We start from the raw sequence: 26,395 nt of genomic DNA, 5'->3' as shown, positions 1-26,395 counted from the left end.
GATGGAGACACACACTTTGAAATCAGTTGATCATGTGCATTAAAAATGTACATTTAGAAATAAGAAAAACAATAATACTAATGTTTTATAGTGTAACAGCCCATCCCCCATTCTATACATTTGTATAGGCGTTATGGTAATTATATTCATTCTTATTTACTTGAATTCTAAATAATTTAAAGTAATGATAACAAATATATAAAAGCGATAATTTAATAGTAATAATGATGATTATAGTATGACTTTTTGGATGTTTGTTAAACTGTGCTATGTTTTTCTTGTCTACAAATACGTTATATATATTTTTAATATTCATCAATTTCTTGTTAATTTACTATATTTTTTTTAGTCTGAGGGTACAGACAGAACAGGTGTGCCTTGTTTAATCAACTTTGCACTGGTAATTACTCCGAGCATCACCACCTCTGGTTGCTAAGCGATACCATCTTCTTCATAGCAACAATATTGTTCATGTCATAATTATATTGTTTTAATGGCTTCCATAAGGCCTAAAAAAGGAGGGCAGGCTGCAATAATAGTGTCTATTATCTCTGCTACGCTGCTGTGGTTTAATCACAGCTGTGTGTGTGTGTGTGTGTGTGTGTGTGTGCGTGTGCGTGTGTAAAACGCTGAGTAAACACAAATCTCACATGGCAGCTGTCGGCGCAGATAAGAAGCATCCATGCACAATATTAGGTCCACCTGCACGGTGGAAGATAATGATGCTGTCAAAGATGTAACTTTGTGTTTATTTTTGTACTTGCACTTCAGGATCTGAGGTCAAAGCGGGCAGAGTTCCGTGGACGGAGTCGAACGAGTCGGTGGGGCTCACCTGGACCCCCGTCGTGTCCTGCAGCGTGTGCTCGCTGGTTTCCATCTCGAAGGCCGCGCCCGCGCGCATCAACCCCGCTTTGACCCCACAGGCCGAGCCGGTGGCCGGGGGTCGCCTCCTGCTGGCCGCGCAGCACGCCGCGAAGAAAGCGGCGGCCGTCAACAAGAGGAGCGGCCCTATCACGATGGGGGGGTTGGCGGCCGGGGCGTAGGTGGCGAAGGCGACGGCGCCCACCAGGGTGACGTTGACCCCGGCCAGCAGGACGCACAGGCCGCACGCGCAGCACAGAGGCGGCGAAGGCAGGCTGCGGGCTCGCTGCTTGTGGCGTTTGTGGGCTGCAGGACGTCTGCTGCTGTTTTCTGGAAGCACCATGGAGGAGGAGGAGGACGGATGCACTCGTCAGCTCAGAAGGTAGGAAACATGACTCTACAGCACCCAAACTAGTAAAAAAGGAAAACAAAACCACTAATTTCATAATGATGTAGATAAATAGAAAGTTAGCTGTACTTACCTTACTTGGTCTTCATGTTAGTGTGTAATCAGGACAGCTGCTGGCTCCTCTCAGCAGGTCAGCAACTCACTGAGCAGCTCTTGCCTCCAAACCACTGCTGTTACACTGCACTGCCGCTAGGGGCACCAGAGCGCTTTTTTAGGTGAGCGACACGCCCACTTTTAACACTGGCATAATTTAAAGATGAACATGAAATACTCTAAAATAATGAAATATCCATCACTCATAAAGAGAACTCTTAAACAGCATCCTAACAGCTTTGCTAGTTAGGATCATCCCAAACATTGACCTGAACACCAAATATTAAGCAACAGTCAGAAAATAAATAGAGAAAGTAATAAAGGATATTGTTTATTGACCAGTAAAAATATGCTCCAAAGAGCTTACTTTATGCATGATGACAATTTGTAAAATATAAATGGAAGACGTCCTCCCTCCGTTTTACAGCATACTGATCTCACTTTACTTAATGGTGATTAAACATGTTTGATAAAAGGCTATTCGTCTAACAAATAATTGCTATTGCACTTTTAGGCAGCGAGTTGTTGCTATAGAGATGTTGTGTCCATGGCAACCAGGTGGAAACACGAACATGGGCTCATGACAAAGGAAAGTGATACAATATAATACTCTCATTCTTGGTACACTCGCAACAAACAGACTGAACAAGACACCAATAAAAAGCATATAAAAATAAAAACCAGTAACCCTTTTTCATCATTCTATATAAAGTAATTATTTAAATGACCTGTGGACATATTTAAAGTTGGAAGACAGAAAAGGTCGTCTCACTGACTTTGAGGTTCCTCTGGTCTCTTCAAGAGGTAAATAAAGAGCGCACACAAAGCAGGTGAAGTGTAAACGCCTTCTAGAGTCAAGCAGGTTTAAAGTACATCAGTGCTCCAGGTAGTTTGTGTCAGCTTTCAGCTTTTCTGAAAATAGCTTGAGAAAAGTTAATGATTGGAAACACTTCACATGCTGGGATAGGCTTCATAAAAGAACAAATAAAAAAGGTAAGAAAATTAAAACTGTGGTAAGATCAAATGTAACTTTAAGTCTCTGGTGTGGGGGGAAGGGTTTCGTGCATCCTGGATACAAGTCCGGACTCTAGCCAAGAGGAAGAACTGCCAAGTGATAAGAGGCTGCTAAAAACACAGAGGATCCAAAAGGTCTAAAAGCAGGATGAGCAGGAGGCTTTCAGGCCGTGAGTTGAGAAGTGTGGTCTGTGGTGCGCAGGGCGATGGACTGTGCCCTCCTGCGAGCCAGTCTGGAGTTGGACGGAGGAGAAAGCCTCATGGAACAAACCACTGCCACGGCCGAGTCCTCCTGCTGCTGCTCGTGCTGAGAGAGCTGCCTGTGGAAGGCGATGGCTTCTGCTGCAAACAGGCTCAGGTCTTTGGTGCTGCTGTTCCTATCGGGTCAACACTCGCATTATTACATTATAGTACCGCTTATTACAACCCTAACCCCAACGCATAGGACCTTACCAAACCTTTAGCCCAGAAATTCTCAATCAATTATTATTAAGTATTAATTATCTTTAAACACAGTGTAACTGTTCAAACTGTGTTAAGTTAAAGTTAAGTTTTGAGACATCTACAACTACAGCACCAGAATTGTGCTGCTGAAGCAAGTCCGTTTTTTTGAGTTTTTTGTAAGGGTCCCCCCTTACGACATTTTAGCAAAAAAATTATTTCGTAAAATATGCATTTTCTTCCATTTTCTTACATTTACGGTATGTGTCGGGACTCCTGATGACGTTTTGAGACATCTCCTACAACTACAGCACCAGAATTGTGCTGCTAAAGCAAGTCTCTTTTTTGAAAAAATTTTTGTGAAAAAAAGTTTTCCCAAAAAATGCATTTTCTGCCATTTTTAGGTTTTGTCGGGACTCCTGATGACGTTTTAAGACATCTCCTACAACTACAGCCCTATAATTGTGCTGCTGAAGCAAGTCCGTTTTTTTGAATTTTTTGTAAGGGTCTCCCTTACGACATTTTAGCAAAAAAATTATTTCGTAAAATATGCATTTTCTTACATTTACGGTACGTGTCGGGACTCCTGATGACGTTTTGAGACATCTCCTACAACTACAGCACCAGAATTGTGCTGCTGAAGAAAGTCCGTTTTTTTTTTATTTTACCCCCTTACGACATTTTAGCAAAAAAATTATTTCGTAAAATATGCATTTTCTTCCATTTACGGTATGTGTCGGAACTCCTGATGACGTTTTGAGACATCTCCTACAACTACAGCATCAGAATTGTGCTGCTGAAGCAAGTCTCTTTTTTGAATTTTTTTTTTGTGAAAAAAAGTTTTACCAAAAAAAGCATTTTCTGCCATTTTTAGGTTTTGTCGGGACTCCGGATGACGTTTTAAGACATCTCCTACAACTACAGCACCATAAGTGTGCTGCTGAAGCAAGTCCGTTTTTTTGAATTTTCTTACGACATTTTAGCAAAAAATATTTTTTTCATAAAATATGCATTTTTTTACATTTTCGGGTTTTGTCGGGACTCCTGATGACGTTTTGAGACATCCCCTACAACTACAGCACCAGATATGTGCTGCTGAAGCAAGTCCGTTTTTTAAATTTTTTTGTAAGGGTCCCTTACGACATTTTAGCAAAAAAATGTTTCGTAAAATATGCATTTTCTTACATTTACGGGTTTTGTCGGGACTCCTGATGACGTTTTGAGACAGGTGTGGTGAAATGTGTCCTCTGCATTTGACCCATCCCCTTGTTCACCCCCTAGGAGGTGAGGGGAGCAGTGAGCAGCAGCGGTGGCCACGCCTGGGAATCATTTTGGTGATTTAACCCCCAATTCCAACCCTTAATGCTGAGTGCCAAGCAGGGAGGTAATGGGTCCCATTTTTATAGTCTTTGGTATGACTCGGCTGGGGTTTGAACTCACAACCTACCGATCGTGTAATGTTACAGTGGCCAAAATATTAAATACACTTGTTAAATAAAACCCCTGCCTTGTTTTTAATGAATACTCGAGCCTACTATGCTACTGTATTTTAACGTTGGTCGTTATGGTGGCCAAGTGTCTTTTGAGGTGGTACTTGGTGGTAAAAAGTTTGAAAAGCACTGCTTTGGACCAAATCCTCAACCAAATCTCCAGCCTTAAACCAAACTCATAACCTTGATCCTTTCCCAGTCCTCATCTCTGAACCCCAACCTAACTCCTGATGTACGCTTTCCATGGAGTTTTACCCTACTGATGACGTGTTGTTGCAATGACGTCCTTATTAAATACTTTTTGGTGCCATTTGCTTTAATAAAATGAATACAATATTTGGAGCGTTTCTTCCCTTTTTGTATTTAAGCAGCAATATCTCTCCTCCAAAACATACTTTGTATTTTGTCTTAAAGTCCAATTTAGAGACAAATGTGATCTAGTTTTGGTTATCTACACTGCCTTTTTGTAATACAAATGCCATGTTTGTTATAAAGTTTGAAAAAAACCCCCACTGGCCTTCACTGTGGCGACATGCGTCTGCTCGCTCAAGCGCCCCCTGTATGGCCAGTCAGAGTACTGCTTACTAATGTTTTATGCAGTGCTTTGGCATTTCCAACTTCTCTTTTCTCCATTTCAGAGTCTGATTATCAAGAATATAATGATGTCACACTAACATTAAACAGGCTGTAGATTCTACCGTGTACAAACTAAAAAGTCATGGTGTAAAAATGTATCTGCAGACATTTTAGCAACATTGTGCCAGCAGACAAGCAGTAAGGTAACACGCTACGCCTCATGATCGGTTTGTGTGTACATTCAGAGATTTTTACTCAAGTAAATGTTAAAAGGCAATTTTAATCATATATAAAATACATTTAAAACACGATTTAATAGACAAATAATATTTATTTTTTGGTTTCATTACCGTATTTTTTTAGTATAAGTCGCTCCGGAGTATAAGTCGCACCGGCCGAAAATGCATAATAAAGAAGGAAAAAAAACATAAGTCGCACTGGAGTATAAGTCTCATTTTTTGGGTAAATTTATTTGATAAAACCCAACACCAAGAATAGACATTTGAAAGGCAATTTAAAATAAATAAAGAATAGTGAACAACAGGCTGAATAAGTGTACGTTATATGAGGCATAAATAACCAATTGAGAACGTGCCTGGTATGTTAACGTAACATATTATGGTAAGAGTCATTCAAATAACTATAACATATAGAACATGCTATACGTTTACCAAACAATCTGTCACTCCTGATCGCTAAATCCCATGAAATCTTATACGTCTAGTCTCTTACGTGAATGAGCTAAATAATATTTTACGGTAATGTGTTAATAATTTCACACATAAGTCGCTCCTGAGTATAAGTCGCACCCCCGGCCAAACTATGAAAAAAACTGTGACTTATAGTCCGAAAAATACGGTAATCTTTTTTTTTTACCCCCAAGACAAGTAAGGCTCTGCCTCACCCTGGTAACGAGGTAGCTTGTGTTGGAGCGAAACGCTTTTTACGTAACTTCTTACCTTTTAATGTGGATATTTAGCAGGGTGATTATGCTTTGTAACGATGACAGCATCAGGAAACTTCTATATTTCCTGGTAAATTTAAATCTGTGGGCTGATGTGGTGTCTGATTTTAATGCATTGACCACCAGAAGAACCATGATAAACATTCTGAATGTATTTCCTCCATCCATCCATTTTCAAAATAATCTTACTCATCTCACCATATGAAATGTAACTTACTTCACCGAGTATTATTTATTTATTTATTTTTATTGTGATTACTTATGGAGTATATTGTGAATAAATTGAGAACAGGAAGTGAACAAAAGTTTTAGCAACTGTTATGTAAAAGAAAAGGGGTAGGATTAAATAGGCTCTGCTTCTTCCTACTCCTTTTCGAACATGTTGAAAAGAGAAACTGGAAATTGTAATGTATCATGTTGTATGCATGCATGTTCGAAATAAACTCAAACTCAAACTTTGCATCAGCACTCTACAATTTCCGCCTCTCAAAACATGGATTTCATGAAGTAGGTGAAGTATTTTAGCCTCCTCTTAGGAGTGATTGTTGATCTTTGTTGACAAAAGTGTGGGACATGAAAACATCTCTTCTCACCCTGGACACACGCTATTCTCCCCTCAGGCAGGAGACTACGCTCCATCCAGACCCACACCTCCCGCCACCTGAACAGTTTTTTCCCCTCGGCCATCAGGCAAATGAACAATAACTCCTAACAGCAGCTCCTTGAATTCCTTCTAAGTCTGATAGCTCAGTTACAGCTCTTTTTATTACCAAATATGTGTTATATGTTTTTATGTCGCACGTTTGCACCAAGAAAAATTCCTAGTTTGTGAACCTGTTCTCAAACAATGGCAATAAAACTATTCTGATTCTGATGAATCTGATTCTGATTCTGATTAACCATGCTAATGGGTGCTGTGCAGGAAAATTAGGAAGCGTCCAAACCTCGATCCCCAAACACAACCTTAACTGAAAGACCAAACCTAACCAAAATCAGAAGAGATGTCACGTTCAATGGTTTCATGAAGTGGACAGGACTTACCTCTGTAGGGCTTGAGGAGTTGGAAGACCTCTCTCTGGTGCGTTCTGTACAAAAAGAGGTGAGGCAACAGACATTAAAAGTTGCTCTGGAGTAAGAACAAAGGCACAAAACAGTAAAAATACTCACCCCCTGGACCCAAGGGTGCAGGAGGACCTGAGCCGCACTGAGGCGCAGCATGGCGTCTCGCACCAACAGCTTGGTGATGAGATCCTTGGCTGCGTGTGAGATGTGAGCCCAGTCCTTGTCAGGAAACTCGTACTTGCCCTGCTGAATGCTCTCGAACAGGTGACTCTGCAGGAGGAACGTCACGCAGCGTCGAATTAGACGCTTTTTATCGCAAGCAGGCGACATTCTCCACACGCTAGCTCCATGTTGTAAGTGCCATTGGCTTCCATTTCTGGACCAGGTCTGCTGCACAGCAAAAACTGAAATCTCAGTAAGATTAAATATCTCAAATAAGGGTGATATTTGCTTATTTTCTGTCTACTAAGCAGATTTTATGTTAGAGTGTTTTGCTTGTTTTAAGTGTTTTGGTACTAACTGATCTCAGTAAGATATTACAGCTAGTTGCTGAGATTTTATGACCTATATTGAGTAAAACATGCTTGAAACTAGAATAACAATTGTTGCAAAGCTGTGTCATCAACACTTACAGGTATAAAACTACTTTTTTAAAGTAATAACTTCTTATTTCAAGCATGAAAAAAAAATCATGACTGACACAATTGTGTCTCATATTAAAACAGATGACAGCCAAATGGACTTTTGCTGTTTTATTTTCTATGAAACAATAGAAAATACGTACTCATATAGTAGTACAGTTGTTATTAGTGAGAATATACTTATTTTAAGGTATTTTTGGGTTTATTGAGGTTAGCTAATTTTACTTGTTTTGGAAAGTCACATTTTCTTGTTCTATTGGCAGATAATTTTGCTGAGTTCAAATAAAATACTCCTAATTATTTTTTTTTCCCCTCTTGTTTTTGAACACTGACTTTTTGCAGTGTGATGACGACACGATGGCGTCTCTCGACAAACGCAGTCTGATGACGATCAGGTGATGACACTCGCTTGTCTTTGGTAACCGCGGCAACCTGCTCTACACCACGCGGTGACAAGTGAGGAGCAATACGTCAACAATGAACGCACACAGAAGACAACCGTGCAATAATATACAGATTTTTCATAACCTTGTCCAAGGCCTCGCTAATACGGCTGCTGCTCATTTACATTGTGTGCCGGTAGACCAGGGATATTTACTTTTATAAGTAATTGTTTCAATAAGCTAAGGACTATTCGGACGAAGATAAGGATTACTGGTAATATGTACCTACACAATTTAAATGCAAGGCTTAAATAATCATATAAAAAGTACATTATTTTCAAAAGAAGCACCACGTCAAAGATCCTCTACCAACAGAAGAGCTTTATGCTACTCAAAGATCCTTCATATGGTAGGAGAGCTCTGCTGTTTTTTAGGAAACGGATGCGAAAATGACAGTCAAAAGATCCTCCAGGCTGTTTGATAAGAGCACTCTGCTATTCTGCCGGACCGACCATAAAAACACTCAGCAAATATGTCAGGGACACTCAGCTGTTTAAAAAGAAAAAAATGATGCAGTTATTTCAGTGGCAGTGTCCTTGCAGGGCAACATTTGGCCGCCGTATGAACAGCCCTGATGGAGATGTTAAAGGGGAACTGCCCTTTTTGGGGGAATTTTGTCTATTATTCACCATCGTTATGTAAGACAAAAAACACCTATGTTTTTATTTTTTATGCATTCTAACTCGTAAATCAATGGAGGTAATGGGATTTGCTCAATTGCGCCTACAAAGTGCTTTAAAAAACATCCAAAAACCTCCATTAACGTCTACACATATATACTTACACGCTGTAAGTATATATGTAATAACCAGTGTTGGGTTAGTTACTGAAAACCAGTAACTAGTTACAGTTACTAGTTACTTTATTTCAAAAGTAACTCAGTTACTAATTCAGTTACTTACACCAAAAAGTAATGCGTTACTGTGAAAAGTAACTATTTAGTTACTTTTTTCTTTTCTTTTTTTTTTTAAAGCTCCCATTAATGCCCTTTTAGCCTTCATTTCAGTACTGTTATTGCACTGGAGAATAATACAATCTGTTGATCAACTTGACTGCATTTGCATCACTGAACTCTGCTAAGCAATGTGCTCTACATACAACACACAAAGACAAAGATATGTTTCAAAGGGCCAATTTATTTCAGGCCAGAACAAATTGACAAAACTATTTTAAATACCTGCAACATAACATACATAAGTAACAAACAGCATAATAACAACATAGCTGTAAACCAAGGAAGTACTTTAACTTTACATACCAAAGCCTAACCAGGCGTTTTTTCTCTCAAGGAATTCTGAAATAAAATCATGTCTGAAGCCCAGAACACTCTACACATTTCCCCAGTTTTAGAGATAAGTAAAGATTGGCCTGGCCCACTAGCATCCCTCTTTTTGTTTGTGAACTTTATAGTCTATACATTTAGAGTGATGTGATAATCAAACACCCTAGAAGTCTAGAAATAAAGAGTATATAAAATAATTGACAGAGTGTGTGTACTATAATTCATAATAACATTGATTATGATTCAATATTATGTTTTGAGCAATGACAGTTTGAAAGAAAAAAAAACAGCTTTGTTTTATTATAGTCAACATTGCAACTCTTTCTAAATTACAATTCACCTTTAAGCTTTTTTATTTCAATTTTGTTATGTTTTTGTTTATTTTAATAGTATTTTTAGAATGTGCTGTGGGCCTTTAAAACATTAGCTGTGGGCCGCAAATGGCCTCCGGTGCACACTTTTGACACCCCTGCTATAGATAATAAAAAATTAAATCTGATAAACCTATCGATAAAAAGCTGAGCCTGGCGACGCATGCGCGTTAACAACTCTCTCGCTTTCTCTGTCTCCGCCCCTCCCTCACGAATGCTGCTGCGCACACCCCTCCCTGCCTCCCCACACTCAGACACACACACAGCGCGCCTCCTCCGTGTGACACAAGAGATTCAGAAGAACGACACCGTAGCGCTGCAATAAAACACACTCAGATCTTCTGTTTCTAGCCGATACTACATAAAAAATAACGTAAAATAACGCTGTAACGCATCATGTAGTAACGGTAACTGAGTTACTGAATATAAAAAATAACGCGTTAGATTACTAGTTACCGCCGAAACTAACGGCGTTACAGTAACACGTTACGTTCCAACACTGGTAATAACCATCCAAAACACGCCAACAATATTCTATAAACATATCGTGACCTGAATATTAACCAAATATTAGCGATTTTGTTAATATAAGCACTAACGCAGACAAACTATTTCTTAGCGGCGCAATAATACAGACAGCTAAAGTAGCCCTCTGCTGCTTTACTCTGAGCCGGTAGCAATGTTCTGCTGCTCCCACATCACCGCATCTTGGCTCGTCAAAGTTATGCTAGATTATAAATCACGTGACTGGCTAGCTCATCAGGGGCCGTACTTATCAAGCTTCTTAGAATTACTCCTAAGAAGTCTGCTAAGAGTTGACTTAAGAGTAAATAAATTCTTCGCTGAAAGCTGCACTTAAAAGTTAGTTATCAAGCGTCTTACTCACACTTTCAGCGAAGTGTAGGACTGAATCTTAAGTGTCACACTCAGAGCTGAATTACGACATTACTATGTGCCGTAAACTGAATTTTAGGTGACGTCATTTCTGTGTCCATAGAAATGACCAATCACGGAAGGGAATCCGTTGTCTAAGAATAAAGAAATATCTTGGAAATATTTAAGTGGACAATGGGAGTGTATATTTTGACAATAAACTACAAAATAATACAAAACAAACTAGTACCCGCCGGCACTCACGCTACCGCTCCCTCTCTTCTATCGCCCACACACTCACTGACGTCACTCACCTCACGGCCACACACATACGCTACTGTCATAACATTTTCTTTCCAATTCATTAATTAGGCAACTAATTTGAAACTGGTGTGGGTGGCTCTATATATACTAGCCCACTGCAGCCACATGCAGAAATCAACAAGGAATTGAAAAGTATTAAATCTGTGACAAAAATAATATCCGCTCTGTCTAAACGATACCGTTTGATCAGCTGCTCGTCATCAAAAAAACAACAACATTGTTCCGTTCCCTGAACGTTCGCGCACGTCTCTCTCGCCTCAGTGCCATCCCCTGCTGGCAACTCCTAACCACTTAAGACACCTCTGAAGGTCTCTTAAATATCGTGGAGAGTAGGAGTGATTCTTAGACTTAAGAACGTTGATAAAAAGCTTTTATTCTTAAGTTTGAGAGTAGGACTAAATTTCGCAAATTCTCAGGACTTAAGTGTAAAATGGCACTCTAAGAAGCTTGATAAGTACGGCCCCAGCTCTCAAAATTGCTCGGGAATCTTTGTGAGATTGATACTACTTATATCATATCGATTTATTCGCAAACTTTGGAAGTCTTTAGGTGTCATAAAAATCACATATATATGATAATAGCTTCAATGTAGAGGCAACTTGTTTTTCCACTCTACTGGTACACTGCAAAAACTGAAATCTAAGTAAGATTAAATATCGCAAATAAGGGTGATATTTGCTTATTTTGTGTCTGATAAGATAATTCTTCTCACTAAGCAGATTTTATGTTAGAGTGTTTTACTTGTTTAAAGGGTTTTGGTACTAAATTATCTCAGTAAGATATTACAGCTTGTTGCTGAGATTGTATGACCTATATTGAGTAAAACATGCTTGAAACTAGAATATCAACTGATGCAAAGCTGTGTCATCAACACTTACAAGTATAAAACTACTTTTTAAAAAAATAATTTCTTATTTCAAGCATTAAAAAAAAAAAATCATGACTTTGACACAATTGTGTCTCATAATTAAAACAGATGACAGCCAAATGGACTTTGCTGTTTTATTTTCAATAAAACAATAGAAAATACGTACTCATATAGTAGTACAGTTGGCACAGTACAGTAAACTGACAGTTAATATTTAAACATTTAATATGTGACATTTCTAACAATTTTGAACAGAAATAGATCATGCACATTCAGATAAATTCTTCAAAATTCCAATTAAAAAATGTTTGGCCAGGGGCCAGGCTGTATATATGCGCACTAATTGACTGAAAGAGCACGCACTTGGTGCAATGATGTCATGTTATCGATGGATAAATGCATTTTTAGACAATATGATTTGCCTGAGCGGTTAGGAGACCACGAGAGTAACAAGCGGTTGCCTTGTTGCCTTTCCATTAAGAACAATAAATTAGTTTTTAGTACAAGTTTGCTGGTTTCAAAAATGTAATGCCGAACGCATATCATTATGTCAAGATAATGGCACTAGCATTTACTTAATTTAAGAATATTTTTCAACATATTGAGCAAAAATGTCTCTTTTTTTTTTTTTCTACCAAGAAAAGTGCACTTGTTATTAGTGAGAATATACTTATTTTAAGGTATTTGGGGGTTCATTGAAGTTAGCTAATTTTACTTGTTTTGGAAAGTCTTGACAAGCCAAATTTTCTTGTTCTATTGGCAGATATTTTTGCTTAGTTCAAATAAAATACCCCTCATTTTTGTATTTTTTTTTCTTGTTTTTGAACACTGACTTTTTGCAGTGTAATTTAAGATGCTAACAAGTGTTCAGCTGGTCAGTAATTGTTGTAAAAAGCAGTGACATTTTGATCAAATCTTTGATAAATGTTTGAGAGAAACACGTTAGACATTGCTGGCGAGCATACCTGACACGTGCGGCATATTTCCCCCCGGTCCCACCCGCAGTCGCTGCCACAGTGGCCCGTAAAAGGGGGGCTGCCACTTAACAGGATGTAGAGGATGACCCCGAGGCTCCACAGGTCACAGCGCTTGTCGTAGAAGGACGCTTCATCAGTGAACACCTCCACCACTTCAGGAGCCATGTATTCTGCGGAGCCGCACTGAGAAGAGAGCAAATGTTCCAATGATGGTTCCCGTGTTAGTGGACAACTTGTTGTGTTTTTTTGTTTTTTTTTACTAGAATGACTGCGGTTTAAAAAAATATATAAAAGTTATCAGTCTTACCGGCGTAGTAAGCTCAGGAGTGGTTATTGGCATGCAGGCGCTGCTGAGTTTCACGCCACTTCCCAGGTCAAAGTCACAGATCATAACTGGTGACACCTGAGTAGAAGTTGAACAGGGTCAACTTAAGTGATTAGGAAATGAAATCGAAAAACTTTTTTTTTTTAATAAGGGGGGGAAATTGTCTTCAGTCTTGGAGGTGCGTCGGTTTAATTGCAGCTTGGTATCTACAAACCCCGTTTCCATATGAGTTGGGAAATTGTGTTAGATGTAAATATAAACGGAATACAATGATTTGCAAATCATTTTCAACCCATATTCAGTTGAATATGCTACAAAGACAACATTTTTGATGTTCAAATTGATAAACTTTTTTTTTTTTTGCAAATAATCCTTAACTTTAGAATTTGATGCCAGCAACACATGACAAAGAAGTTGGGAAAGGTGGCAATAAATACTGATAAAGTTAAGGAATGCTCATCAAACACTTATTTGGAACATCCCACAGGTGAACAGGCTAATTGGGAACAGGTGGGTGCCATGATTGGGTATAAAAGTAGATTCCATGAAATGCTCAGTCATTCACAAACAAGGATGGGGCGAGGGTCACCACTTTGTCAACAAATGCGTGAGCAAATTGTTGAACAGTTTAAGAACAACCTTTCTCAACCAGCTATTGCAAGGAATTTAGGGATTTCACCATCTACGGTCCGTAATATCATCAAAGGGTTCAGAGAATCTGGAGAAATCACTGCACGTAAGCAGCTAAGCCCGTGACCTTCGATCCCTCAGGCTGTACTGCATCAACAAGCGACATCAGTGTGTAAAGGATATCACCACATGGGCTCAGGAACACTTCAGAAACCCACTGTCAGTAACTACAGTTGGTCGCTACATCTGTAAGTGCAAGTTAAAACTCTCCTATGCAAGGCGAAAACCGTTTATCAACAACACCCAGAAACGCCGTCAGCTTAGCTGGGCCTGAGCTCATCTAAGATGGACTGATACAAAGTGGAAAAGTGTTCTGTGGTCTGACGAGTTCACATTTCAAATTGTTTTTGGAAACTGTGGACGTCATGTCCTCCGGACCAAAGAGGAAAAGAACCATCCGAATTCTTATAGGCGCAAAGTTGAAAAACCAGCATCTGTGATGGTATGGGGGTGTATAAGTGGCCAAGACATGGGTAACTTACACATCTGTGAAGGCGCCATTAATGGTGAAAGGTACATACAGGTTTTGGAGCAACATATGTTGCCATCCAAGCAACGTTACAGAGGACGCCCCTGCTTATTTCAGCAAGACAATGCCAAGCCACGTGTTACATCAACATGGCTTCATAGTAAAAGAGTGTGGGTACTAGACTGGCCTGCCTGTAGTCCAGACCTGTCTCCCATTGAAAATGTGTGGCGCATTATGAAGCCTAAAATACCACACCGGAGACCCCCGGACTGTTGAACAACTTAAGCTGTACATCAAGCAAGAATGGGAAAGAATTCCACCTGAGAAGCTTAAAAAATGTATCTCCTCAGTTCCCAAAAGTTTACTGAGTGTTGTTAAAAGGAAAGGCCATGTAACACAGTGGTGAACATGCCCTTTCCCAACTACTTTGGCACGTGTTGCAGCCATGAAATTCTAAGTTAATTATTATTTGCAAAAAAAAAAAAAAGTTTATGAGTTTGAACATCAAATATCTTGTCTTTGTAGTGCATTCAATTGAATATGGGTTGAAAAGGATTTGCAAATCATTGTATTCCGTTTATATTTACATCTAACACAATTTCCCAACTCATATGGAAACGGAGTTTGTAGTTGTGGTGTTTGATTGGGACGTGTTAAAGGCCAGTGTTGGCAGAAATACAGTAATATACTTCTTCTTGATGGGGACCTTCTGACTTATAAATGTTGTTACAACGCCATCACGTCAAATCCTAAGGTTCATGCATTTTGGCATGAGATTGCATGCAGTTATGCATCCATCTGTTCACGGGGTTTTGCAGTCTGGCTACGTTGTGACATCACAGCAAGGTGAACATACTTATTTGGGCATTTAGTAAAGCGCTCAACCAGAAGCTTCAGACTATGAAGAAATACAAAGTATTATTTTCATTAAATCTTGACAAGTGCCCTACACCGATGTGCGACATAGATGCTGCTAAAAGCAGCTTTTTTTTAATGCAAATCGATCGGACAGTGTGCATGTGTTCCTATTGTTGTTATGTTTATGAAGTTTATTTTTGACCGTGTCTGGGGGAAAAGAAAAGAGGTGACGACTTCAAGATATACAGTATATTTTTATATATATTTGTACTAAAGAGAGTGCCAGTTGTCAGAAGTAAGTTATGAATATTATGTATTTTATTGGAGGGGGTAGGGGGACGACGACGACTACCTTTACATTAATAGAGAAACAGTTGCTAAACCCTCTACTGTAGATTTACTCTGTGAATCACCTACCATTCTTTAAAATAAATATATTAAATGATAAATTCCTTTGACTTTTAATATTTTAAGAAATAGTTTTATACAAAGCAGGTTTTCAAACAGTTAAAGCACTGTTGCAAGGCTAAAACCACATTCAAAGAAGAATTTCAAGTATCTGACTTACTTGATCAGTGTTTTCACAAAGGATATTTTCCAGTTTGAGGTCTCTGTGAGCAATACCTGTAGGACAACACACTGTTACCATGACAACCAGGACACATTATTTCAAGGTTCCCATCCCACTCTTTCACTGAAATTACTTTCCATAACTTCTCCAGGACATTTTCAAGTTATCAAGTCATACACTATTTGCTAATACATTCCTGTGTTCTCCTCATTCTTTGGAAGCGTTCTTGCCAAGCCTTGTTACTTGCAATTACCCAGATTGTTTCTGTTTACTACTCAGACATTTGATGTGCAGTTTTTAATCTGTAAAATATACAACAGAATAATGCAAACACACATTGAAGTACACATTACACTTATTTAGCATGACATACTGGAGTTACAATGTTTAATTGGACAATTGCCAACACAAAAATATATTTTTCTTTTCTACTACTTTCTGTCCGACACTTTCTCGAAAAATATTTATATATTTTCATTAAAACAGCAATTTTCTTTGGTTCACCTCAGTTTACAAATCAACTGCTGGAAAGAAAAGCCTTTCACTCGCGGACAAAATACTAGCGACACTTTTCCACATACAGATGTTAGTTTTGTTTCTCGCCGCTACATCTGGAAAACTGCTAAAGCTAGTGACAGTTAATTGGAAACGCAAGGTTGGAGAACTGCTTTAAGTGGAAACACATATTGGGCTCCATGTGTCAGCAAGAAGCAGAGAACCAATGTGCCTTAATGTTGCCCAGAAGCTATGGTGACAACAGTCATGCGCATAACTTTTAACCTCTTTGCATCCGATCACAAGGCAGGGGGGAGGATAAATCATTTTGCAGGATAATTTCATGTTTCCATTTTTCGGTCATTATCCAGGCTGTCCAGGACATGTGAGAACTAGGGCTGCAACAAGTAATTGATTAAATCGATTAAAATTGATTATTAAAATAGTTGCCGATTAATTTAGTCATCGATTCGTTCGATCTATGCTATGCGCATGCGCAGAGGTTTTTTTTTTAATTAAACATTTTTTTTATTATTATTTTTTTTTAATAAACCTTTGTTTATAAACTGCAACATTTACAAACAGCTGAGAAACCATAATCAAAATAAGTATGGTGCCAGTATGCTGTTTTTTTTCAATAAAATACTGGATAGTATAGAAATGTAGTTTGTCTCTTTTCTCCGATTATTAATCGAAGTAATAATTGACAGATTAATCGATTATCAAATTAATCGTTAGATGCAGCCCTAGTGAGAACCCTGCCATTGCATGTTTGGGATGACAGTTGGACATACCCTTTGTGTGTAAAAAGTTGAGAGCTTGGGCGATGTCGCGTACAACCTTGCTGGCCTCCAGCTCGTCAAAGTGCTTCCGGTTCTGGATGTGCGTAAGAATGGAGCCTGGGAGACAGAGCCATCACATGGTCATGGTGTGTTGAATAGCGGGCAGACAATAGGTGCTCGCTCGTTTCCACTCACCTCCTCGCAACTTTTCAAACACCAAATAAAAGCAAGTGTGGTCTTCAAAGAACTCAATCAATTCCAGAATGTTCCTGGGTCAAAAAAGTCCCCAATTGGTGTCCGCTTGAGTTAAAAATGGTTTATTTCATAGCAGATGTGACAGTGATATTTCCTCACTTGTTTCCTTGACACTGGTAGAGAGTCTCCACTTCTCGAAAGACTCGGCTGCGGTTGTGTCCTGCGTTCTTTTCAATGATCTATGAGAAATGCATTTAATGTTATATAAGGTTTCATACAGCAAGGCAGTTGTGTACAGTCTTAAACTCACCTTCACAGCATACTCCCGTCCATTCTGCAGGCTTACACATCCTTGGACTTTAGCAAAGGCCCCCTGACCAAGAACCTCATCCGTTAACTTGTACAGGTCTGAAAAAACAATGACAACATGATCCAGATTCTTATTTCTATGTGGCCTACACAAAATCTAATGTTATTACCATCAAAAGTGCTAGTGCAGCTGTCTGTCGCTCTTGATCTTTTCTTCTTCTTTCGTTTGGATGTATATGGGATGTTCAAAGGCTCGCTCTGGCTGAGCTCAACTTCTAATGAGAGACATGAATGTCAAATATAAAACTATGTCTCCACTGCACCGGATGGTAGGCTAGCTGCACCTGCTGGGAGTTGAACCAGGTGCTGCTTGTCCTCTGAAGTCATCCCATTGTGCGGCTGTTCATCATAACACTGCCCTACTTGGCTTGCAGCCAGGGAGTTGCCCTGAAACTGAGAGGAAAATAAGGAGGTCAGTAGATCAGCTGCCTGTTCAGTAGAGACAGTAGAGGAAATGCATTATTTTTCACATTTTAAATCTTACTTTGTAGAGCTCGACAGCTGCCACATCAGCAGCGGAACAACTCAAAGTGTGATGTTGTGAAATTCAGAATTTGGGAAACATTTTGAGGAAAAATATGCTTTGAAAGTAAATTCCTTGAATTTGAATTGAGGTTGCAAACAGGAAGTAGAACTGAATTAAAACGTGGAATTGAAATTGTAATTTATGATTGTGGTGTATTCCAGAATAATCATTTAAAATATACTGTTTGAATATTTCGCATAAATATTTTTAATATGTATAAATAATTACAGCAGATTTTTTTCATTGGCACTTGAAAATAAAAGCTCCTTCTATAAAACAGATGAATTAATTTGATTAACTATAACTTTCAAATTGTGGGTAAATATTTCAATTGCCAGAATGCTTTACTTTATCCAAGGATTTTTAATGGATGGAATTTGTGGAATGTTCGTGTTTGTCAAGTATTTAAGCAAAGAAACAACAAAAAATAAACCACACAAATTATTCATATTACTTGGCATATTTAATTTCACTTGCAATTCTAATTTAACATCCAGTGCAGTTCAATTTGAATTCCAATTCTTCAAATGACTTGAAATAAAAGTCCAAATTTGGACAAACCCGATGTCCACACAAATATGGATATTTTAACACATATTTTGAGTTTTGGCTTTTGGTCCATAAGCAAATCTTGGTGTTTGTCCTTAAAACCGAGCTTGTGGAAAACTCCGGCCAGCTTCAGTTTGTGTGAGAATGGGTAAAACAGAGTTTTTGTTCTATGTAATAAGAAATGGGAAACATTATCTCATGTTTTGAAACCTCATTTAAGAACAGAACATTCAGTTATTGACTTACAGTGTTGTTTTCATTGTGTGCAGCTGTGGACATGCATGTGTGAACCTTATAACACACAAAGATGATAAAAAAAAACAAAAAAACATTCATGTTTGTTGCACTGAGTAAGTGGGCACTGTCTTTAAAGATAATAAACACGTTATGTACATCTAATATATGACTATATTGATAAATAGAGGTGTTGTAATGCGTAACCAAGTCCGTTGTGGTAGTTTCTTATACTGTAGCTTGTGATCGGCCAAAATAGGCATGACAGCCAGTGAATGTTTTATGTGGACAGAATATATTTAAAACTCCATTTGTGTGAATAGATTCTATTTAACATCATAGTGAGGGAAATTAACATTTTTGAAAATGAGAGTATGTTGTTGGCTTTTTCTGTGGTGTTTTTGCAACACTTATTCCAAAAGGACTACCCTTAACAAAAAAGAAAATAATCCAAGCATTAAGCAAGTGTATTCAAAGCACTAAGACTCCAGCGTCACAAAAAATGTCTTTACTTATCAAGTTCAACGATAGGAAAGATCATCCTTACTTGTTACCAAGTTCAACAATAGAAAGGTCATGTGTTTACACCTTTTACTAATTTACAAGCGTTGCAATTTTGTTGAGACTAACTGTTTTAATGTGTTTACAATTTGCTATTAACTGTGGCTGCCTTCTTTTTATGCTGCAATGACAGTTAAGAATGTTTAAAAAAAATGTTACTCAGAGTTAATTTGTTTTTGAATGCATAATTTACATTTTCTTTATTTCTTAAGTTGAACATTGTCGAGTAGAAATTCAAAACAAATGGACGACGACCAGGGTACTGTTACTGTAATAGAACTTTCTGCAAATAAGAACCGCTATAAATACATTGGTGTAAAATCACATTTTTTAGGGGTGTTACGATAAATCGATATATCGATTTATACTCCTTAGATTCATCAATCTGTGATTGGCAAATTTGCCTTCCGGCAAGATAGGAATCGATCCAACATCCAACATCTTTTTAAAAGGCAATCAATCAATTTTATCGATAATAGAAAAAGGAAAACATCATATTTAACAATGGCAGGCTTCATATGAATTTTAGCACTTTTATTGATAAGGCTATTTGGTAACACTTTAGTATGGGGAACACATATTCACCATTAATTAGTTGATTATCAACATGCAAATTAGTAACATATTGGCTCTTAATTAGTCATTATTAAGTACCTATTAATGCATTCTTCTGCATGGCCTTATTATACAACCAGTAAGCCATTAACTAAGAGTCTTCCCTCTTCCCTCCACTGACAAAGCTTAACCTATTGCTACTATAACAATCTACAAGGTTAATATAGGTTGCTTCTCTTTCTTCCCCTTTATTTTTCTGCATTCTTTTGTATATCTAGTTATCATTACGTATATGTATTGTTGCATTTGAACAACTGTATTGTTGATAATAGAGGTAAATTATTGGTATTGTTCATTATCAATAGCGCTATTTCTATTGGTATTTTATTGCTCCATTTGTAGTGTAATAATGCTCATTGTCATTTCTGTATCATTATTTATTTCGCTAACTGCTTCTTTGCTATCACTTTTACCATCATATTTGTACATATCGTATTTGTTGATGTTGCTCTATTGTTGTTGTTATTGTTGTGTTTGCTGTTGTTGTCTCTCTGTCTAATCCCCCTCTTTTACCCACAATTTCCCCGTCTTCCTTTTTTTCTCTTTCTATCCCCTCCTGCTCCGGCCCGGCTGCACCAAATGATAATATAATACATTTAATAAAGTCAAATACAAATAAGGCAACAAGAGAAGTAGCCTACACTTCTCTTTTGTAAAGTAAATCTGAACAGCCGATATGGGCATCTACATCAACTATATGATTTGCCTGAGAAGCTGGACAGGACACACACACAAAAAATAAAAAATAAATAAATAAAATAAAAAATGAATAAAAAAAATAAAAAAAGAGTCTTCCCTCAATAACCTCAGAATTATTGTTTATTAGTAACCCTAACTCTTACCCTTATATGTTCCCCTAGTGTTCAATTAACTCTAAATTAAGTCTTTGTTACTTTAATAAGCAACTAATTAATGGTGAATATGTTCCCCATACTAAAGTGTTACCGGCTATTTAACTCTATTCAAGTCTGTGGCGTCATCGCCATCAGTTGTCAAAACAAGAATGGCAGATAGCTACGGAGGCTGAAAAAGGTCACAACAAATGCAAAAGCCACAAGTCTATCATTAAGCCACAAAACAACAACTTTAAGCTACGACTCGATTGCAAAAGCCACACCAAATACAAACGCCACAACACAATATAAAGACACAACAAGTTTAAGCCACAAAGGACTAGACGGACAAAACGGAATTGACAGCGGAGCAAGTTACGGCGACAGATCAACTTCCTCAGGTGGAAGGTTAAAAACAGTGTAATGAACATAGTATATTAGTATTATTGAAAGGTATTTCCATCCCTCCATTTTCTACCGCTTGTCCCTTTTGGGTTGCGGGGGGTGCTAGAGCCTTTCTCAGCTGAAAAAATGGTCACACTTCACTTACTATTCCAACTTTGTTCATTAGACCATTTTCAACTTTCCGCAATAGAAAGTCAGTGAGTGGTCAAAAATTGTCCGCAGTAGCTTTCGTTGCGTTTTTATTTTGTTGTGTGGATTTATGTTATTGGGTTGTCACGTTTGTATTTATTGTGGCTTGTTGTGCATTTTATTTTTGATATTAATATTGTATATTTGTAAACAGGGAAGTAGCAGGTAAATCTATTAATAAAATGTTGGTTACTGTACTTTTGTTGAGTTTCTTGAATATTGAAAATGAGAGCAGAAAAGGTTTCCTCTTGTTAGTTCAGCCTAAAGTGTTGATTGCACTTTAATTGCCATTAATTGTTGTTTCTTTGTTTGTTTATATCCATAATTAAATTATACGTAATTCACTTACAAGAAATAACAGGAAATAGGAAACATCATGTTCACTGTGCAGTATCCAGTATTTATTTTACAGTCAGACTAGTTGATTTTGTTTGTGCTAAAAAGCTACCGAATCGATTTCAACTCACTGAATCGTTTTGAATCGAATTGTGCTAAAACAAAAAGCTGCAATCATCCTTGAATCGTATCGGCAACCAGAAATTCTGAACTGAATCGAAGTTAAAACGAATCGTTACACCCCTAATTTTAATGCATCCTTTCATGCTGGGAACCTGCCAGAACAGTAGCGTGCAGTTAATCCAGTAAACGCCAACTTTATCTAACGTTGGCTATTACCAGAAGTACTGTATGTGCACATGACTCACTGAAAGTGGTGAAACATTTGTGTGCTCAGGTAGATAAGCACTGACAGTCAGTGGACTGATAAGGACGTTGTTTGTAAGGCAACGCTGTGACAGATCGTACCTGGGGTGAGTGCTTGAAGGCTTGTAACTCCGTCATCATGCTGTGGTGTCTCACCATGTCTGCCAACTGAAAGGCACACCGCAAATATTTAGTTGGCCTGGCCTGGAATAAATACACTGAATCTGTTGACGCTTACACAGAAATCATAACAAGACAAGTTGATACACCGGTAAGGAATGTCAGTCATGGAAAAATATGATTATGTCGTCAACAGAAAGGGGTGGCACATGTTCCTAGTTTGGGAACCCCACTATCCATTCATCCAGTTTCTATTACTCACACATTCAGCTAAAAATAAGCTGTGCTAATATTATAATACAGCAGTGGTGTGCCGTCAGGGCCAGCAAGGCCTTCTCTGCTGGCCTAACATAACCAGAAATTATGATCATAATTAAAGATAAAAGTACTTATTCTCTTCATGTCAAATTATGTTCCTTCCAGCGCTGTTGTTTTTAGGTTATAGAGTTTCTATCCAATCAGAATTCAGCTAGCTTATGTTGCCATGCTGTACGAAATCTGCCAGGGGCCTTCAGATTCAACAATGCTGGCGTCCGTGCACCTTAAGTGAACGGGGACATACAGTTGATAGACAGTTGTGATAGCCAATCAGATTTCAAGTTGTTGTCAGTAAGGCCTTCTAGATGGCCTAAGGCAGATATACAGTGATTATGAGCTAGGTAAGAACTCCATTACCCCGCATGCCACAGTACTGAAGAGCATGCGCAGTAGCCGCGTTTAGCCATGCTGGCAGCGGGATGTTTTTGATGAGCACCTTGTGGAGTAAACTTTAAGAACTCAGCCAACACGCCTCATCTGCATCTTTTATGATTAGACAAGACAACACATATATTTGCAAGGCCATTTTCAAGAAGGATACTTAAAGAGAAACTACATCTTGTGAGACTAAGTCGGCCAACCCCGGAAGCTCGAATGGGTTCTACAGATTGTGAGTTCAGATGTCTTTATTTTTTTCACGTTTAATATGTTTTTTGCTATTTAAATTTTGACAGTACCACATAAGATATGTTTTAATTGCTGATGCGGGTTTATTGATTTTTAAATGCGCCAGAAAATAACCTGTTATGTACACTGTTGGTGGGGATTCAATGCCCAGTAGTACGGATGATGTTCGAAACCGGTTCTCCCGATTGTTCGGTAAGAAAAGAACTGATTCCGTGGATTCAAATCCCTTTTTGAGAACCGGTTCCCGTTATCGAAGCCACCATACCGTATTTTCGCGACCATAGGGCGCACCGTATTAAAAGGCGCCGTGTCAGTTAAGGGTGCTATTTCTGTATTTAACGCATAAATAAGGCGCAACGTATTTTTGGGCGCAGGCATGGTTAAACATACGCTAGTTTAAAACATACGCTGGCTTAAAACATACGCTAGCTTAAAACATACGCTAGCATGCATTTACACTGTTTTAAAAAGGCAGCAGGAGCAAAGCTGAGTTCGGTTGTACTTTATTGAAGTATTTATCAATGTACTCACATTATTTTTTGATCAATCCTCATCCACAAATCCATCAAAGTCCTCATCTTCTGTATCGGAAATGAACAGCTGGGCAAGTTCTCCATCAAACACGCCAGATTCCCTCTCGTCATTGTCAAAGTCAGTCTAGTTGTCCATTAGCATAGCAAGCTAGCACAACAGTAAAAGCCGACTTCTCTTGCCCCGTTGTGCGTATCAATTCGCTACCGTGCTGGTCCCCTTCTTCTCCAGTGTGCTTCACCGGGATGTCGAAAGTGAGCGGCACCTCGTCCATGTTGGTGATGTGTTTGTCTGCAATTTTTTTTATTTACAACGCACATAGCAGCACTTTATGCTCACTGGGGGGCGTGCCTTTAGCGTCCTCTCTCACCTGAAACCTTCAACCTTTAACGGCCGCATGCTGTCCTCAGTTAAGTCCGCATGCTGTCCTCAGTCACGTCCGCTTTTCTTCCATATAAACAGCGTGCCGGCCCAGTCATATACAGAGGTGGGTAGTAACGCGCTACATTTACTCCGTTACATCTACTTGAGTAACTTTTGGGATAAATTGAACTTCTAAGAGTAGTTTTAATGCAACATACTTTTACTTGAGTATATTTGTAGAGAACAAACGCTACTTTTACTCCGCTCCATTCATCTACATTCAGCTCGCTACTCGCTACTGATTTTTATCGATCTGTTAATGAACGCTTTGTTTGTTTTGGTTTGTCAGACAGACCTTCAAAGTAGGATCTATCGCATGCCTATGTTTCACTAATCAAATACAGTCACTGGTGACATTTGACTCCGTTTCACCAATCAAACAGAGCCAGGCGGTCACATGATTAACTACACAAAGTTTCAGCGGCAACAAGCTTAAGCTTACATGAACTCAACGTCAAATTTGAGGAAGCACATCGCGGTAAGTAACGTTAGTAGATATTTTGGCTGTCACCGTAGGCTGATGTTAGCTTCCCTGCTATGAATCACTGTCAAATGTACATCGTGTGGGGACATTTATTAACGCACTGCAGCCTCATAGAGAGACAGACAAAGACACACACACACACACACACACACGCATGCATACAAACACCAATCAGAAGTGCACAGTGTCTTCCCAGGTGCAGCCCACACCTATCAGTTTATGGTTTGCGTTAAGGCTAACTTGTTATTTTCCTTTGTAATCTCTGCTTACTGAGCCTATGGTGCTGTTAAGTTATTGTGGCTCAATTTGCCTTAATTTTTTTTATGTTAATGTATTATTATTTAATATATATTATTGTTTTAGTTGCTTAAGAGATATTCCTGGCTGTGAATTTGCTCATTGCTGTTTTTATGTTTTTGTGCATTATTTGTTGCCGTCATCATTAAACGAACAGGTTACTCATCAGTTACTCAGTACTTGAGTAGTTTTTTCACAACATACTTTTTACTTTTACTCAAGTAAATATTTGGGTGACTACTCCTTACTTTTACTTGAGTAATAAATCTCTAAAGTAACAGTACTCTTACTTGAGTACAATTTCTGGCTACTCTACCCACCTCTGGTCATATAACATCTATGGCTTTTGGAACTCAGTGCACACAACAACCTATCTGGATTCGATAAGAGATTCGATAAGGAATCGGTTCGATAAGAAGATTCGATAATGGCATCGAACTCGATAATTTCTTAACATGATCCCTACCCAGTATTTCGTAAATGTGTTTCTGTATAGTATTTCTCCAGCAGTGGTCATTTGGGGACTTAATTATGGTATGTTGAGAGGTAATTATTGAAGTCGGACATCACTGATGGCCTAGGTGGGAAACGCACTGCCCGCCATATAGTATATATATAACGCAACAGAAACGCCACGTCAGAATGCAACGCTGGCAAATGATGTGACGTCACTGTAAGCCAAGCAGTTCCCCCAATGGTCGCTTTCATAAGCTTTATTTACATGTTTTAAGATACTTTTGCCGCAGTGACAACCAATATTATTCCCATTCCGCTCTGTATAAAACGTTATGTGAAGCCGTGTAAGAAGAATGCACACACGACGTATGTTGTTGGCTACACGGCTAGCTGGCACAACCTGTTTGCTAGTTTCTACTCCCGACACCCATTACTACGTATTTTATTATATCTAAAGACTGCCCGGGTGTCGGTACAGCCAACACGACAATATAATCATGAGTGTACTCACCTGAACCCACAGAAAACTGGCCGAATGCCCTCCTGTCAGGGCCGCCGACTGCTGATGTAACTTCCATGCGAGCCTGAAATCCACCGGCGAGGTGACAAGCGGGAAAGCACGTCAACAGACATGTACACTTCCGCGTACGACCTTCTCCCATTGGTTGGAATAGGTGACGTCACCGAAGCGGCAGGCCTTTTCCCTTTATAGCTAATGTTTAAAAACATTTGAAGGAATTTTACCTTTGCAACCTCATTATACTATTGGCTAAGTTTTATATTCATAAATGTAAGTTTCTCAATACCCGACCTGTTTTTTGTGCCGTTAAAAAAGAATTAGAACTCTACTTTAAAACACTCTCTACCTCTAACAATCAAAAAGCTGTGAAATCTATGATGCTGTGTTCCAAATTTTAATTATTTACAGAACTTGTGTGAGCCTATGGCTTTGCACTTTGTTATATATATATTTTGTCATTCTATTTTAGTTATACTTTGAGTTTACAACCCCCTGGCGCTGTTTTGTACTGTTTTTGTACTTTTTTGATTATTATTATTTCTCGATTGTTTGTAAATGTTGC

The 26,395-nt window shown here is 38.6% G+C and overlaps 2 protein-coding genes and 1 long non-coding RNA gene across 7 annotated transcripts in view; 1 reads left to right on the top strand and 2 right to left on the bottom strand.

Moving 5' to 3' along the window:
* The window catches only part of LOC133644661 (uncharacterized), a 117,353-nt gene extending 110,671 nt beyond the window's left edge, over positions 1-6,682 (top strand). For 3 of the 5 annotated variants that reach the window (XR_009824810.1, XR_009824809.1, XR_009824806.1), the window contains one exon: positions 772-3,253. This is a non-coding gene — a long non-coding RNA (uncharacterized LOC133644661). Of the gene's footprint in view, positions 1-771; positions 3,254-6,468 lie in introns of those variants that run through there. The other 2 variants (XR_009824808.1, XR_009824807.1) reach the window with 2 other exon arrangements.
* LOC133644660 (transmembrane protein 275-like) lies at positions 321-1,404 on the bottom strand. Its single transcript, XM_062039336.1, has 2 exons — positions 1,344-1,404; positions 321-1,272 (listed from the first exon to the last, which is right to left on the bottom strand). Exon 2 carries the CDS (start codon positions 1,202-1,204, stop codon positions 749-751), a length of 456 nt encoding a protein of 151 aa, XP_061895320.1. The 5' UTR covers positions 1,205-1,272; positions 1,344-1,404; the 3' UTR covers positions 321-748.
* Positions 1,677-25,984, bottom strand: mknk1 (MAPK interacting serine/threonine kinase 1). Its single transcript, XM_062039335.1, has 14 exons — positions 25,825-25,984; positions 22,160-22,225; positions 17,728-17,836; positions 17,554-17,658; positions 17,385-17,482; positions 17,234-17,313; positions 17,075-17,148; positions 16,892-16,996; positions 15,600-15,655; positions 12,997-13,092; positions 12,678-12,872; positions 7,016-7,180; positions 6,890-6,933; positions 1,677-2,754 (listed from the first exon to the last, which is right to left on the bottom strand). Exons 2-14 carry the CDS (start codon positions 22,214-22,216, stop codon positions 2,541-2,543), a joined length of 1,398 nt encoding a protein of 465 aa, XP_061895319.1. The 5' UTR covers positions 22,217-22,225; positions 25,825-25,984; the 3' UTR covers positions 1,677-2,540.
* Between the last annotated feature and the right edge of the window lie 411 nt (positions 25,985-26,395).

This window comes from Entelurus aequoreus, linkage group LG27 (assembly GCF_033978785.1).
Source record: "Entelurus aequoreus isolate RoL-2023_Sb linkage group LG27, RoL_Eaeq_v1.1, whole genome shotgun sequence".
In the NCBI taxonomy this organism is placed as follows: domain Eukaryota; kingdom Metazoa; phylum Chordata; class Actinopteri; order Syngnathiformes; family Syngnathidae; genus Entelurus; species Entelurus aequoreus.
This window is presented reverse-complemented; position numbering and strand designations above follow the sequence as displayed.

What these genes read in the sequence shown, in the direction of transcription:
- LOC133644660 (XM_062039336.1), bottom strand. Translation starts at nt 1,204, where the DNA reads ATGGTGCTTCCAGAAAACAGCAGCAGACGTCCTGCAGCCCACAAACGC.
- mknk1 (XM_062039335.1), bottom strand. Translation starts at nt 22,216, where the DNA reads ATGGTGAGACACCACAGCATGATGACGGAGTTACAAGCCTTCAAGCAC. An exon ending in GTTTGAAAAGTTGCGAGGAG is followed by an intron (nt 16,997 to 17,074) that starts GTGAGTGGAAAC and finishes TCTGTCTCCCAG; the next exon opens with GCTCCATTCTTACGCACATC. An exon ending in TTTGTGAAAACACTGATCAA is followed by an intron (nt 13,093 to 15,599) that starts GTAAGTCAGATA and finishes ACTTCTACTCAG; the next exon opens with GTGTCACCAGTTATGATCTG.